The following is a 15,464-nucleotide window of genomic DNA, read 5'->3' as shown; positions in this document are numbered from 1 at the left end:
ACGCTTTCTCTCATAGGAGCTTGTAACAAAGTGTGGACTACATGCATGTTGTCACCCTGCTCCTACTGTCCAAGGCCATTCCAATCTTCGTTTATCTGCCAGTCACCGTTCACGGCCCACTTCCAGGGTGTCAACGTTATCCCCGCGATGTAACTCTAGCTTTTAATGAAGGCTGTTTATTGGCAAGTCATGTTGATTTAAAAAATCCACTGGGGACAAACATAACCATCGATGATAAAAGGAACAGGTTGTGAGTTTCAAATATCTGGGACAGACAAGTAAATCAATGGAAGAATGCACGAATAAAGAAAAGAACAGGGCAAGATGGAAGGTCATTTCACGTCAATCTCATATTGATTAATAGACACGTATGGATGGATGGATCCATGGTTTATAGGAAAGGGTGACAGAAAAAAGTGGAAAGCTTGTGTACATTCCTTCAGGCTTTGTGAGGGAGAAATTTGTGCCAAATAAATTTAGTCTCCTTAAACCTTTATCACTGAAAGGTAGAAGGAGACAAGTTTGTGTTTCACGCGTTTGTGTGGAGAGAGAGGGGTACACGTGGGATATGGCGAAACTGTGACCGTGTCCTGTGAGATGGGTTCTGATGTTTCGGTCTAGACATAAAGATTATTAATATTCACTTTAGGTCAAAAGGCTTGTTACAACTTAAGCCCTATGTGCTTCTGTTTACAAATGATCATGATCAGATGGCGGATTTGAAGCGTTTTAAAGAGTGTTTTTGGCACAGTGTGGGCTGTTGGTTGAACAGAAGAACCGGTAAAATGCTGGACTGAGAACAAGAAGGCGACAAGATCAATATCCAATGAAGTCACTTTTTGCAGAAAAAAAAAAGAATATTCGTCCCATAACCATAAATAGAGGCTCCAAAGTTAAGGGTGAGTGGATGGGTGAATTGGACTATAAAGTTTCATTTAATGCGAATGAAATCCTTTAGCCCAACAACTCGAGAATCACGACTCGGGGACTCTACAGTTAATAACGGGCGGTCGAAGTGAAAAAAAAAGGAACGGGTCCTTTTTTTCCTTCATTTTCAGCAAGGATAGGAAATATGAAAAATAAACCAAGATACAAATATTGTTTAGATTTGGTCAGGATTTATTCAATTTATTTCAATGTACCGGTATTTATGTATAAGCGTGCAACACAGATTTCAAGGTAATACGAATGGAATGTGTTGTACCAAGGACGCTTAGCTTATGCAAACATCTGACCATATGAGGAAAAAATCATCTATTTACCATTTTCGTCGGAGCACAAATAAAATTTGTAAACTGAGTAAAACTGTATACCACAGAACGTATTCAGAACAAGCTGTTCTGCGGACTAACAGATCCACGGTCTAAATATGGTCGACTCGCTTAAAAGTAGCGCCGAGTAATTACCTCATGGTCCCCCCGCCTCAACAAGCGCCTCCGTCATATTTTTAAACACCCATTAAATATAAATGGTTTGTACCAATTAAAGGGATAATAACTCTTCGTATGAGATCTATATTTCACATTAAAAAACATTGTGAATAACTCATAAAAATATAATATATTCTGTTTTACCACAAAAACGGCACAGTTATAGCTATTATTCTGATATCTGAGCTTGTCTTTAGACCACGTGACCTCCATTGATGGCTATACTCTGTTAAAATCTCTTAAGAGATTTTAACAAAAAACCAAACTTTTTAGAAAAAACCAGGGACTATCTTTGCATGTAAAAATGGATTCATTAACCATTGGTAAGTATGGAAAAATTGTTGTTTACTCCAGGAAATTTCATTTTTTGGCCGAAACGAAGATTTATTATCCCTTTAAGTTTTTTGGGGGGTACAAACGAACGTTGCAACTGAGTAGGCAGTAAAATAATACATTATCAAAGTGAGTTCCCGTTTTATCCGCCCTTTACTACTTCACTGCAAGTGCATTACAGTGTCGGTGTAAATGCACATTGCATTCGTATAACATGCATCCATGTTATTGAATTTAAAAGGTGTATTTGAACTGTTGTTACTTCTTCCTAGGAAACTGTAGAACAGTTTCATTAGCTATGTTATTGTAATAGACTTGTGAAGATTCTTTTGTCTGATTCTGATGAAATCTGACTGCAAGCAGATGAAATATGGAATATGGATGGTAAGATCAAACTAATATAAATAGCTATAGACAAAAGAATCTTCACAAGTCTATTCCTAGGAAACGATCTTCATCTTTATCACTCGTATGCCCGGACAACTGAAATTAGAAATAAAATATTAAGTCAGAAAAGAGATCATTTATTCGACAGTACTAAAGTCAATGCGTTGGTAATGCTCTTATACTTAAAATTTCGTGTATTGCAAATACCAGTGCAGCGTCCAAGGACAAAAGAATGGACGAAAATAAAGAAATTCACGAGTATGATTATATACTGATAAGTACGAAAGTTCATGTACCATTCCATTAGAATCAAATGTCAAGACTAAATATCACTAAAATACAGCATCTACAAACGAAAAAATAACCAGCTAAGAAATAAACAGTTAAAACACGCGTACGTCCAGGCGTTCTGAGTGATTAGATAAAAAGCAGAGAACTTGACACAAGGATAAAATTTTGAAATACCCCATCTTACTAGAAAGTGTTATGCGTATTTGTCACATACAGTAGCAAGAAAAGTAACATTCAAACTGTACTTACACGCTGATGTGGAGAATTTAAGCAGGAAGACCTGAATGAATCATGTTGCATTCACGGAAATCTTCACAGTCTGCCTGAAAATCTGTCTTCCTTCCTGGCATCTTGAATAGTTGTCGCATGCGATTGCTCTTATTTGAATAACAATACTGCGACAGGTATGGAAGATTGCAGGCTGAAGATTGTGTTAGAGAAGACAAAGATGTGACAACAAAAGCACAATACCCTGGGGATCGTGGCTCAACCAAATTTTAAACGCGCTGTTTCAAAAATATCTCCCTTTACTGTTACGCCTTTTCCCCATTGTATCTCGTTCTCAACTCTCTCTTAAAAATTAATTTTGCATACAAAATTGAATTAATAATTTGTATTTCAATACGTTTTAATTCATATAGTACAAAAAAATCAAGACAGGTGTATACCTACTTTTACACTTGACGTCTTTATTTAAATACATGTATTAAAGATGCTAAAAAGAACTGTTTGCAAAAAGATACTAATTAACAGAATTGCGTTACTCAGATAACTCAGATATTGTGCACAAAGAGTACAACTTCACAAACAATAAGTGGTACGGTAGACCTTTATAAGATAAACATTTTATTCTCAAAATGTAAGCGAAGAGCGACTGTAACAATGTATAACTCAGGGTCATAATATTTGACACTTTGCTTAAGGCTGCATCAGAAAATAAAAAAAAAAGATTTTAACTAGTGCATGTGATTTTAATGTTCTGTATCAAATGTAGCAGTAAATATATGGGCACTCAGGGCACTCTTCAGTGTTCCTCCAAGAAAGGTTTCCAACTGCATTCAACGGACATTGAACAGACACCTGTAACGAAAGAAATTGGACATTTCTTTTAAACGGACGGATAGTATCGTAAATTGAATATCTACATTTTGTAATCGTTCGTTTTTAACTTCAGTCATGAGCAACTATCGACTAGGCTGGAACCGTAATGATAATCAAATCTGATTTGTAGCATTGAGTGGAAACGTAACATTAACATTTTAAAACATATTTTTTGATAAAAATATATCAAATGAATTTGCTCTCACGCCCAATTAAAGAAAAATCTGGGTCACCTTTTTCCATGTGCATTTACTTTGTTTACTTCACGCTGCGTTTGACAACCTTCTGTGGGGGCGCATGTTCAATGTTTGAGTGCTCGGAGCTGTTAATAAATAAAATCAGAAAATACTCCATATAAAGCAAAATAAGGGAAGTCAAATACTGGGCTAAACTTAATATTTTGAATGACTGTTCAAAAGGTGTCAGGGGTACGTACTAGTACGCTCGTCGATATTCTACATTGGTTTCTAAAATTTTACCGAAATCTCGAGTAAAAAATCAGAGTGTGACACGAAAAAAAAAAAAAAAAATTAAATAAATAAATAAAACTTGCACCTTTCCAAAATAAGGCAGTTATTTACCTTTCCATCCTCTGGTTGTCAACGGCACGTTTGATAACCTTCAGGAGGAGGCACCTGTTATTTTCTAGACAGTCTCTGGGAAATAAGAAAAGAGAATTGTTAGGACTTACCACAGGTATATGACACCCATTAACACCACGTGACGGACACCTGCACAGCGTTACTTGACTCAGCCCTGTGCAAAGATGCTTGCAACTTGTACACATATTTGATACTATTACTGCTACTACAATGCACTACTACTACTACTACTACTACTACTACTACTACTACTACTACTACTACTCTAAATGAAATTTAACAAGGTCATTGTCAAAAATATATAATAATAAAAATTAGGTCAAAGTTCAATTTCAGGATCACAGTTATATTGCCAGTATATGACTTCCTATTCAAGTTCAATAGTAACTATGGTCATATCTTTGTCAGTTTTTGAGATTAAAAAAATATATATATATCATGAAAAGTAGGTAAATGGTCAATTTCAAGGTCACAGTTTGATTACCAGTATATGACTTCCTATTCAACTTCAAAAGTAACTATGGACCTATCTAAGTTCAGTTCATGATGAAAAGTAGGTCAAAAGTCAATTTAAAGGTCACACTTAGATTGCCAGTATATGACTTTCCATACAAGTTTAATAAAAACTATGGGCCTATCTCTGCCCGTTTTGGAAATATAAGGAACTTAAATGTTGCAAAGTTCAGTTCATGGTGAAAAGTAGGTCAAAAGTCAATTTTAAGGTCACACTTAGATTGCCAGTATATGACTTCCTACAAGTTTAATAGTAACTATGGGTGTATCTCTGCCAGTTTTGGAGATATAAAGGGAACCTTGCAAAGTGCGGTTTATGGTGAAAAGTAGGTCAAAGGTCTATTTTTAAGTCACAGTTAGATTGCCAATATATTAATTCCTATTTAAATTTAATAGTAATTACGGGCAAATCTTTGCTAGTTTTGAAAGTATAAGCACTGAAAAAGTTGCACAGTTCAGTTCATTTCAAAAATTAGGTCAAAGGTCAATTTTAAGGTCACAGTTAGATTACCAGTATATGACTTCCTATTCAAGTTCAATAGTAACTATGGGCCTATTTCTGCCAGTTTTAGAGATAAAAAGGAAGGAAAATTTTCAGTTCATGGTGAAAATTAGGTCAAAGGTCAATTTCAAGGTCACAGTTAAATTGCCAATACATGACTTCCTATTCAACTTCAATTGTAACTATTGACCTATCTCTGCCAGTTTTGGAGATATATATTATTTGTTCAATAATAGATGGAGAACTGTAAATGAATGTTAAATGAGACAAAATTTCGAAGGGGTAGTCGGCTCTTCTTTCATGAAGGGTCCGTCATAATTTATCTGTGGATCAGAAGATCCTCGGATCTTCTATACTTAATGGCCTCATTGTGTACTTTTCGGCATACGATACAGCAAGTGTAGCGTAAGATAAATTACAATGGCTCTAAATAAAACTGAAAAAGGGAATTGTCCAAAAAAATCAAGTATGTATTCCCAACCTTAAAAATAATTTTGCGTTTCATAAATCGCCCCATGACCTTAGTACTACGCCCCGGAGGACATTAAAATACGCGGTGTCACCAAGTGAGATGGCAGGAGTGCTTTAAGGTCAAGTCGGGTCATGGGATACATTTAGGCACTTCAAGGGACAGCACAGCTCTACTCCCCAATAGACACGGCGGCACCAGGTGAGGTGACAGGAGTGCTTTAATATGATGGGGGCATAAGGTACAGGTCGATCTCTCTCTCTGCATAGGGGAGGGGGGGGGGGGGCGTATCGACGATGCGAGAAAAAAAGTTATATATAAGAAACAATGCAGGGACGTGAAGAGAACACCCGTACTTACACTGGAACCTCATGATTTTTGGCTCTTTCTGCAGTCTAACTTGTATGAACCTCTCAAATAAAGGCTATAATATCCACAAAAGTAATGACGCATGTGTTGTTTTCAAGAAAAACCGCACGTAATGATGCCTCGTCAACCTAATATCTTGCAGAACGCTCACAAAATACCAAAGCTTATTTACCTACGATATAGTTATCGATACGATATTGTTGGTGCAGCGTTGCAAAACTGGTTTACTGCAGCGCCTCGGGTTTAGTTTTTACTGGTATTGAAATTGCCTTTATAAAAGTAAGTTGACACTTGCCAAGTCATGCATCAAAGACCAACAGCGAAGAAGGAGCATGTTAGCTGTTGAACCAATACAAACAATCTGAAATTTTTTTACTTTATTGTAAGCAGTTTGGAAGCCGGTCAAGTGCGTAACGAGCTTCAGTGACATTTGTGGACTGACTCACGTGTCAACGGCACACGTGACTAACAGAAGCTATAAAGACTTTGAATTTGATAATTCAGGCTCGGAATGTCAGGCTGGCAACAAACTTGAGAATAATTCTGTCATTCTCCTCCTGGCGTTGGGTACCAGTAAAATACAAAGGAGCGAATGATTATATGGGTACGTTAGAAACAAGAGAAGGCGTGCTAATCAGAGTTCTACGTAGCCATATATATAGTTTCATTGGAAATAAGCCCAAATACACGTTTCCGTGCTCTTAAGTTATTGACCAGGTATAGGGTGTCCAGTTAAGACACCGGTTTGCCATTCCGAATACCAATAGAGCTTAGAGTCAACAAACTGTAGTAGCGTGATTGGTGCGCCTCAGCCGCTCATTAGGTCTTATACCGACGCTGTCCTTTAGGATATTGTCATCCTTCACCCAAAACCACTTATTTATTTACATACATACATACATTTTTTGGGGGTAATAAATAGATCTTCAGTGTTCAGCGACTAAATTAAATGACATTTACACATATGTCATCTAACAGGTGACGTCGAAATTTCGATTTCAGGTAAAAACAGAAAAATCGGTTTTTCTAAGAGTATGCTGTTAAGAAAAACGCACAGCTATCTACTGTCCGCCACAAAATCAGCTGCAAATTATGTTATAACATTTGTAAAATTTGGGCCCAAAAATATACATTTCAAACAAGCTTCGCTTTTTTATTTTGACGGAATATCACATGCATTGCTTTTCAAAATTTACTGATATAAAGTGTTAGTTGTATTGTAAGGTTACATTACCTATGGTACGTATATTTTCTCTAAGTTCATACTTTTAATACATAATTGTGGGCTACCCTGCGGGGCATAACCCTTAAAATCGTTGAAACAAGTAAATGCTATTATTATTGTGACTTACCTATTATCCTCTTGTGCCTCCGAGAGTCCCAACCTGGTAAGACAAAATATCGGTGAAAAATTCTCAGAATTTATGGGAAACCCGAGTATGGTTTGTTAAGGGAGACGATTTTTAAACAGTTTATTATCCGTGCAAATCTGAAATAATTGAATAAAATAATCGACGAAATCTAAAAATCACATGTAAACCCCCTTTACACTGGATGTTCCCGAGTTCGGCACTGTTTTAATACTGTACATGCTGACAACTGTCAAAAAAAAAAAAAATAATAAAATAAATAAATAAATAAGTAAATAAACAGGGACTGACTCAAGTTTTTTAGTGAAACTGGGCCAGATTCATGGTCGCACAAAGGCGACAAAAGATGTAAAGGGGGGGGGGGGGTATGAGTATGAGAATTCCATTAAAACCTACCTAGCAGCAACAACCGTAAATACCAAGAGCAGCACGAGTGCGGTCTTCATTTTCGCGTTGTATCGTAAGACAATATTAATGTTTTATCCAAGCTGCAGTGGTAATGTATCTGGTTAAGTTGTCCCCGTACGTCAGTTTTTATAACCCTATCATCCTACCTGCCCGCACCTCATCAGGCCGAGTCATTTACTTACGTCACCATTTATACAGTGCTGAAACCACTAGAGGCCGGGGATGTCCTAGTTTATAATTAAAACGACTGGGAAAAAGGAATAATTGAAAATGAATCAAATAGGTAAAAGGAAAAAGAGTGTGAGTTAAATTTCCTTAAGAGTTAACAAGTGAAGAAAACACTTTTCGTGTAGGGAAAAGATCGAACATGTCCAAATTTATTTCCTAGGTTAACTCCACAATGGAATTGAAAGTTTCCATCACGTGTTTAACACATGCATACTGAGTGACGGGTATGACACAAGTTTGAATAATTCAAATACTTTAGATTTTTGATTAAAAAAGGCTCTAACAGACTGCCTCCTTAGGAAATATTGGATGGACGAATGAAACAACAGAATGGAAAAGTCTGGTAATCACGCAAACTACAATGAAAAAAAAAAAAAAAAAAGCGAGTAAATGGGTGATGGCACGAAGAGCATATAAAGCTATAAACTCTTGAATTTGTATGGAAGGTTAGTGGGTAAATAAACGGTTGAAAGCTCCAACTCGTCGTCCTCGTCATTAGAATAAAGACAAATGCGTGAGGACTTCTCATGGTCTCATGGATATTTTCAGTTAATACCGCATTTTTTTTGCTAAGAATCTTGGGGTGTCTTTATGTACATGTAGAATTCCCCTTCCCCAGTAGTGATATGCTAAAGCATCATGGTTTCCTGATGACACCGATTATATCCAGTTTTGCAAATTTCTGACTGCCTGTTGATTGATGACATCACTTCATGTGTCGTTGTTTTGCTATAACCATAATATTGTTTAAGGTGAACTGATCTCTTTGTGGAAAAGTTAGACTTTTAAAAGATACTTTGACTCAGAACGACAATTAAATGAAAAATAATATGTATAAAATTGAGGAAAAACCTCAAGCACTGTCTCTTTTGCCATATGGTTTTTCCCAACACGTACAAGCAACATATCCACAGTTTCTCTCATAGGAACTTGTCGACAAAGTATGAACCATGTTGTCACCCCCGCTCCTGCTATCCAAGGCCATCTGAGTGACAATCCAATCTTTGTTTGGCTGCCAGTCACCGTTCACGGCCCACTGTCACCATTGGCCCCGCAGTGTAACTCTAGATTTTAATGAAGGCTGCTTATAATAAAGGGTAAAAGAAGAAAAGTGGAAAACCTGTGTACATTTCTTTTGGCTTTGTGAGGGAAATTTTCTTACCGAATAAATTGGGTCTCCTTTTACCTTCACCACTGATGCGGAAACTCAAAGGTAGAAGGAAACAGGTTTGTGTTTGTTCACGGGTTTGTGTGGAGATGGAGGTAAAACTGTGACCGTGCCCTGTAAGCTTACTTTAGAGGTTTCGGTCTAGACATAAAGATTTTTATTATACACTTCTCGGTAAAAAAGTGTGTCACACCGTAAGTCCTACCTGTATGTGCTTCTGTTTACAAATGATCACGATCACATGACAGCTTTGAACCGTTTTAAATATTGTATTAATTTCATATGCCATGATTATGGTGACTTCAGGTAAGGAAAAGCCAATATGCCATCCATTCATATTAAGAACATGCTCCATCTTAAATATGATTTCCACAGTGATTTCCATAGAAGTGAAAAATGACCATAAAATTTAAAAGACGCCACCAAGTGTCATTAATGTATACATAATCAACATCAGGAAACGCTCTTTAAAAGTCATGTGCATATTAGCGTGGGTCTCTGCAGCGTACTGCATATATCTCCTGTAGGCGGCCAGAATGCCTCCAACAAGGGTTTCAGGTCTATTTATGTTGTGCCATTATTCTTTAAGAGCTTAACGAAATTGTTTCCTATTGTTAGGGACAATCCTTCTGTCCATCGCTCACTCCAAATCATCCCTCAGGTACTCAGTACCGTTAGTATTCGACCCCAAAGATGGTTGTACCCATCTAAGAATATCTCCTTTCTGCAACAAATCAGTCAACAAACAAGAACTGTTAGCCAGTGCGTTGTCATGATGAAGCCTGTACTCATAAGTGAAGTCACTTTCTACTGATGGAGGGAGATATCTGTTGAGAAAGTTACTGCAAATGTACCAATTAATGCTCTGTTCCGGAATGAAGATTCTTCAAAACCATAAGCATTGACATGGAATTCACCCAAAACGCGGACTGACATGGCACCTCAACCAATATCACCCTTCCAGACTTGCAAATGTAATGTAATTTAATTACACTATTTAATACTCGAGAACCCTGACAGCGATTTTATCAAACGCCGTAGTTCAGCTTTCATCATTAATAAAACAAAATCATGCTTTTTAAAGTTTCATATTTCATTTCGAGGGGCAATCTCAGTTTAGGCGCTGTTTCGGTAAATTTCGAAAACCGGCATTTTACCGTGTCCATTCTTCACATTTAAACAATATGGATAGTTATGGTGTACTAGTATATTTATTGCAACTCATACCATTTGGACTGTGCCATATGTTGAAGCTACATGGGTTAAACTTTGTTAATAACTTTACAAACACCGCCTGATTTCAGTTAATCTGGGTTAGGTATATTTTGAATGAATTGATCGAAATCCTATGAAAATAGAATAAAAAGTAAAACTTAAAAATAAAACATACATCAAAATTACAATTCCTACACCAGATATTTACCTTTCCATCCTCTGGTTGTCAACTGCACGTTTGATGACTTTCATGACGATACCCTCGTTAAGACCTCGTGGTCCACTGAGGAAGAGAAAAGGGGGATTGTTAAAGATAAGAAGTGACGTGATTCCAAAACTACCGCCAAACGGGTCCCCTACAGGGTGTTACTTGACTCTGCCTTCTGCGAAAATACATTTAAACTTTTACATATTTGATAATAATAATAATAATAATAATAATAATAAAAGTGTGTTTCTTGATCCCCCTCTGAATAACTTCTATAGCGTCACTTTTGCAGGGGTACATACTTGTACCTTGGGTTGTGTAATAGACTTAAAGCTGCTTATGTTAACAATCCTTAACTTTGTTTGTCATCGCGTGTAAATTCTTCTGGTGCAGCATGTATTAAATTATATTGACACTTAATAAATCTAAAAAATAAAACATAGTCCAAATATAATACATACATACCCAAACTTACAATGAAAGCTACGTTTTATAAGTCGCCCCTGAACCGCAACACTACGAACTAAATGACATTACTTCTCCTACTTTCAGATTTTAAAATGAAAACGAGACTCAAATTCTCGTTTGAAATTTTAATTTTCTAATCAGTGTAATTTTGACATCAGATACTTAATTGGATTCACTAAATTAAGGTAAAAAAAAAAGCAGAACTGATTCTAAGTCAAACACGACCGTTTAAAGCGTTATTTCTATCTTGTGTTGTGAAATTTTTCCTGAGGTGTCTCCTAGCAAATGTTCCTACGTTTGATCTAGTTTGGGTTGCTATGTATGATGGTTTTGATGCCAATGAGGTTTTGGCACCAACGTGAATTCAACTCCAGATGTAGATGCCCCCAACGTTGCTTGCGATACAATAATATTGGCAATGTAAATCTGTTTTGCGTCAATCTGGCGCAGAGCTACAATGCTATAACACGCTCCTTTGCTCAGTTTATGCACCCTAACATCTGCTACTTGTATGTAATTTTTTTAAATAACGTTATTATTTATACGTCTTATAATTAGCCGTGACGCCAGGTACCCCAAATAAAAGTTTAATAATTTAGGTTACCTGTGTTTATAATTCCAACCGTCATAACTTTCTATTGTCACCATCCGCACGTAAAAATATTTTAGATTGGTAAAGTAACCATGCAGTTTAGACACCTGCTAGCACTTCCAAATACCAACAGAGCTGTAATATACAAACTATATGCATCTAAGCCCAATATATAGGCGCAAATAATGTCACAGACGTGCTTTTTAAATATTTAGTACTCGGGGTAGAAATTATGTTTGATAATTTCAGGATTCCACATAATCATGAAGAAGTTCTTATCAAAGTTTCACTGTCCTGAAATCATGGCGAATAAAAATAATTCAACAGCCAATGTGAAAAAGAAGCATACAGTTTGTATTTAGCTACGGAAGTGTTTTATTTACTTCGAAAATTTGATCACAACTGGTTTTAGTTTTATGATTAATCTATTACAAATGCAATGTTGTAAAAACATCAAAAAAGGTTTTTCAGAGCGATTGATTTTGGTACCTAGTTTAAGTTTGATTGTCAATTAATATTATAGAAATGCAGCGTGCTGACAATAAAAGAAGCATCAAATGGACCATTTTTTTTATTAGTGTTGCTGAAATGTCAAACAACATATAAAAATACTATACAGAAAACCCTGTTACCTATTGCACGAATTACTAATTTTGTTTTAGTAAGCCATAACTTAATTAGACTGAATCACTACAGCATATATTGGAACACGGTAAAAAAAAATCTCCCAGAACAAAGGTAACTGGAACATAAGTATCATCTGGCAATGTAAACTTTTGATTACACACCATGACAGAAATTACAGGTAGATGTAAAATTTAGACAGCCGTTGTTTTTGTTATATTTTCAGTTCAAACCAACTCCGATTTTATTCCATTTTATTTTTTGGAAAATTGTAAAAGCATGGTTTTAGCTTGTTTGGGAAATGATAACAATCGTGTTGAACAATAGATGCGAGCTATAGTAGGACCCCCTCCGCTTTAAATGATATCATACATTGTTAACTGAACGTACTTTATATAGTGTGACCACACAGTCATTATGTTAGTATAATCTTAAATCTACATGACTTAATGGTTGTATTAATAAAATTTACTTTTTAAAACACAACTTTTGAATAGTATCCAATTCTTTGGAGTTACTAACTACAGAGCTAGTTTAGGAAGTTCCATATTTTAATCGAAGTCCATATTGAAATGTGTGGAATGATATTGGGCCCCTATTTAGTACAGTATATCTTTATGTCTGCCAACTGGTAAATAGATATTTCCCTTATTATTTGATCGGGTGATTCTGCCTGAAGTGTCATGTCTTTTCTTGGTGTAAACTATATAGGACATGCGTTACTAAAATGTCAGGAACGCACGACCCATTAGGACGTGCATTACTACACGTAGGGCTTACATTACTTGGGAGCCTTTGTCCTACGGACATTGAATCCTAGTAACGTATGTCCTAGGACTTCCATTCCTAGCAATGCATGCCCTAGGACTTGCATTCCCAGGACGGACTTGTCCGGGCGGTCTTGCGTTACTAGGACGTGAACTCCTGCCACACCGGGACATATGTCACCCTTGTCGATTATACACCATGACAGAAATTACAGGTAGATGTAAAATTAAGACAGTCGTTTATCTGTGTTATATATTCAATTTAACTCAAACTGCATCGAAAATTGGCTGCAAAGTATGCTAATATTATTTGTATAAATTTGAGCCAAAAATTAACATATTACAGATAAGCTACTCTTTTGATTCAATACTTCTGCTTTCGATTTTCAGTGTTCAGATATGAACCCAGCAAACACATGACGTCTTTATAATCAAAATGGTAACAACTAGCTATAGTTTTACTACTAACAGTATTACCGATTGTACTCATAGGTCCTCTGATTTTCATAATATATTACATATTACATATATATTACGTTCGAGAAGAAGGTCATTTCCTTTAAAATCTTTGTAAGGAATACATTTTGTTTTTGGCTTACCCTTCGCCTGGCGGTGGCTGGTCGAGCTCCCACCTGTTAAGAGAAAACATTGGTGAAACATTCTCGGAGGCTTAAGAAGGACAGAGTATGGCACGTGAGACAAGAGAGACGGTTAGAACATCTTTATCACTGTAAATCTGAAATGGCTGAATAACCAATCAAAAGCAACTAATAGTTACATAGAAGAGATATGTTTAAAAGAATTATAAGGATAAGAATTTCGTATAGACCTACCGAGCCGCAACAACCGTAAAAACCAAGAGCAGAACAAATGCGGTCTTCATCTTCACGTTATATTGTAAGACAATATTTTATCCAAGCTGCAGTGATAATGGAGCTGGTTAAGTTGTCCCCGTACGTCAGTTTTTATAACCCTACCATCCTACCTGCCCGCAACTTATCAGGCCGAGTCACTCACTTACGTCACCATTTATTCAACAGGTGATGAAACTGCCAGAAGCCGGGACTGTCCTAGCTTATTATAAAAACGAATGGGAAAAAGTAATAAGTAAAAGGGAATCAAAGACGTAAAAGGAAAAAGAGTTACTGTGTGTGAGTTAAATGTCCTCAAAAGTTAACAAGTGTAGAAAACCCTTTCCGTGTAAGGAAAAGATGGAACATGTCCAAGTTTATTTCTTTGGTTAACTCCACAATGGAATTGAAAGTTTCTATCACGTGTTTAACACATTTAAATGAGTGACGGGTATGATACAAGTGTAGATTTTTGATTAAAAAAGGCTCTAACAGATTGCCTTATTAGGAAATAATGGACGGACGAGTGAAACATCAGAATGGAAAAGTCTGGTAATTACGCAAATGTAACGAAAACGAGTGAAAGGTGGCTTCGGTACGGAGAGCATATAGAGCATATGAACTCTTAAGTTTGTATGTAAAATCAGTGGGTGAATAAACGGTTGAAAGCTCCAACTCGTCATCGTCGTTATCAGAATAATGACAGATGTGTGAGGACTGATAACAGTATACATATAAGCATGTTTATTTCCTTCTCGTTGCCTCGTGACTCTTTTCAGTTAATACGGAACTTTTTTGCTTAGTTATCTGTCCCTGACTGACTACCTGTTGATTGATGTGTTTTTGTTTTTGTTTTGCTATAACCATAATTTTGTTTAAGGTGAACGGATCTCACAGTTAGGACTTTTAACGATACTTTGACTCAGAATGACAATTATAAATAAAAAATAAGAAGAATAAAATTGAGAAAATCCCTCATGTCCTATCTCTTTTGCCATACGGTTTTTCTTCCAAACGCACACAAACAACAATTCCACTCTATCTCCCATAGGAACTTGTTGACAAAGTATGAACCGTGTTGTCACCCCCGCTCATGCTATCCAAGGTCATCTGAGCGAAATCTCAATCTTTGTTTGGTTGCCAGTCACCCTTCACTGTCACCATTGTCCCCGCGGTGTAACTCTAGCTTTTAATGAAATCTGTTTATAGGAAAGGGTAAAGGACTTTGGGAGGGATAATTTTTTACCCAATGAATTGGGTCTCCTTTAACCTTCACCACTGATTCGGAAACTGAAAGAAAGCTTGTGTGGAGAGAGGGGTAAAATTGTGATGGTGCCCAGTAAAGTTACCTCTCAGGTTTCGGTCTAGACATAAATATTTCTGTTAAAAATTTCAGTTAAAAAGTTTGTCACACCTGAAGTCTTATATGCTTCTGTTTACAAATGATCACGATCACACGACAGCCTTTGACCGTTTTAAAGAGTGTTTTTTTTTACACATACCAATTTTATCATGAGTTAAGGCAAACAAAGCCAAAGTACTGGTGAAGACATCCATTCATGCCATTC

General features: G+C 36.5%; 1 protein-coding gene across 2 annotated transcripts; it reads right to left on the bottom strand.

Moving 5' to 3' along the window:
- Positions 1-3,259: 3,259 nt before the first annotated feature.
- LOC147759943 (uncharacterized) lies at positions 3,260-14,038 on the bottom strand. Of its 2 annotated transcripts, XM_086995605.1 has the most exons (7): positions 13,879-14,034; positions 13,645-13,677; positions 10,595-10,669; positions 7,350-7,382; positions 4,124-4,198; positions 3,776-3,864; positions 3,260-3,521 (listed from the first exon to the last, which is right to left on the bottom strand). In XM_086995605.1, exons 1-6 carry the CDS (start codon positions 13,926-13,928, stop codon positions 3,801-3,803), a joined length of 330 nt encoding a protein of 109 aa, XP_086851731.1. In that variant the 5' UTR covers positions 13,929-14,034; the 3' UTR covers positions 3,260-3,521; positions 3,776-3,800. The 2 variants fall into 2 exon arrangements, with proteins under 2 accessions (XP_086851731.1, XP_086851733.1); XM_086995607.1 differs by lacking the exons at positions 3,260-3,521; positions 3,776-3,864; positions 4,124-4,198; positions 7,350-7,382 and adding an exon at positions 8,067-9,209 and having other exon boundaries at positions 13,879-14,038.
- Between the last annotated feature and the right edge of the window lie 1,426 nt (positions 14,039-15,464).

Source organism: Lingula anatina, chromosome 9, assembly GCF_051362555.1.
Source record: "Lingula anatina isolate TDL-2025a chromosome 9, LinAna3.0, whole genome shotgun sequence".
In the NCBI taxonomy this organism is placed as follows: domain Eukaryota; kingdom Metazoa; phylum Brachiopoda; class Lingulata; order Lingulida; family Lingulidae; genus Lingula; species Lingula anatina.
This window is presented reverse-complemented; position numbering and strand designations above follow the sequence as displayed.

What these genes read in the sequence shown, in the direction of transcription:
- LOC147759943 (XM_086995605.1), bottom strand. Translation starts at nt 13,928, where the DNA reads ATGAAGACCGCATTTGTTCTGCTCTTGGTTTTTACGGTTGTTGCGGCT. An exon ending in GACAACCAGAGGATGGAAAG is followed by an intron (nt 7,383 to 10,594) that starts GTAAATATCTGG and finishes TTGTCTTACCAG; the next exon opens with GTTGGGACTCTCGGAGGCAC. An exon ending in GAGGCACAAGAGGATAATAG is followed by an intron (nt 4,199 to 7,349) that starts GTAAGTCACAAT and finishes CTTATTTCCCAG; the next exon opens with AGACTGTCTAGAAAATAACA.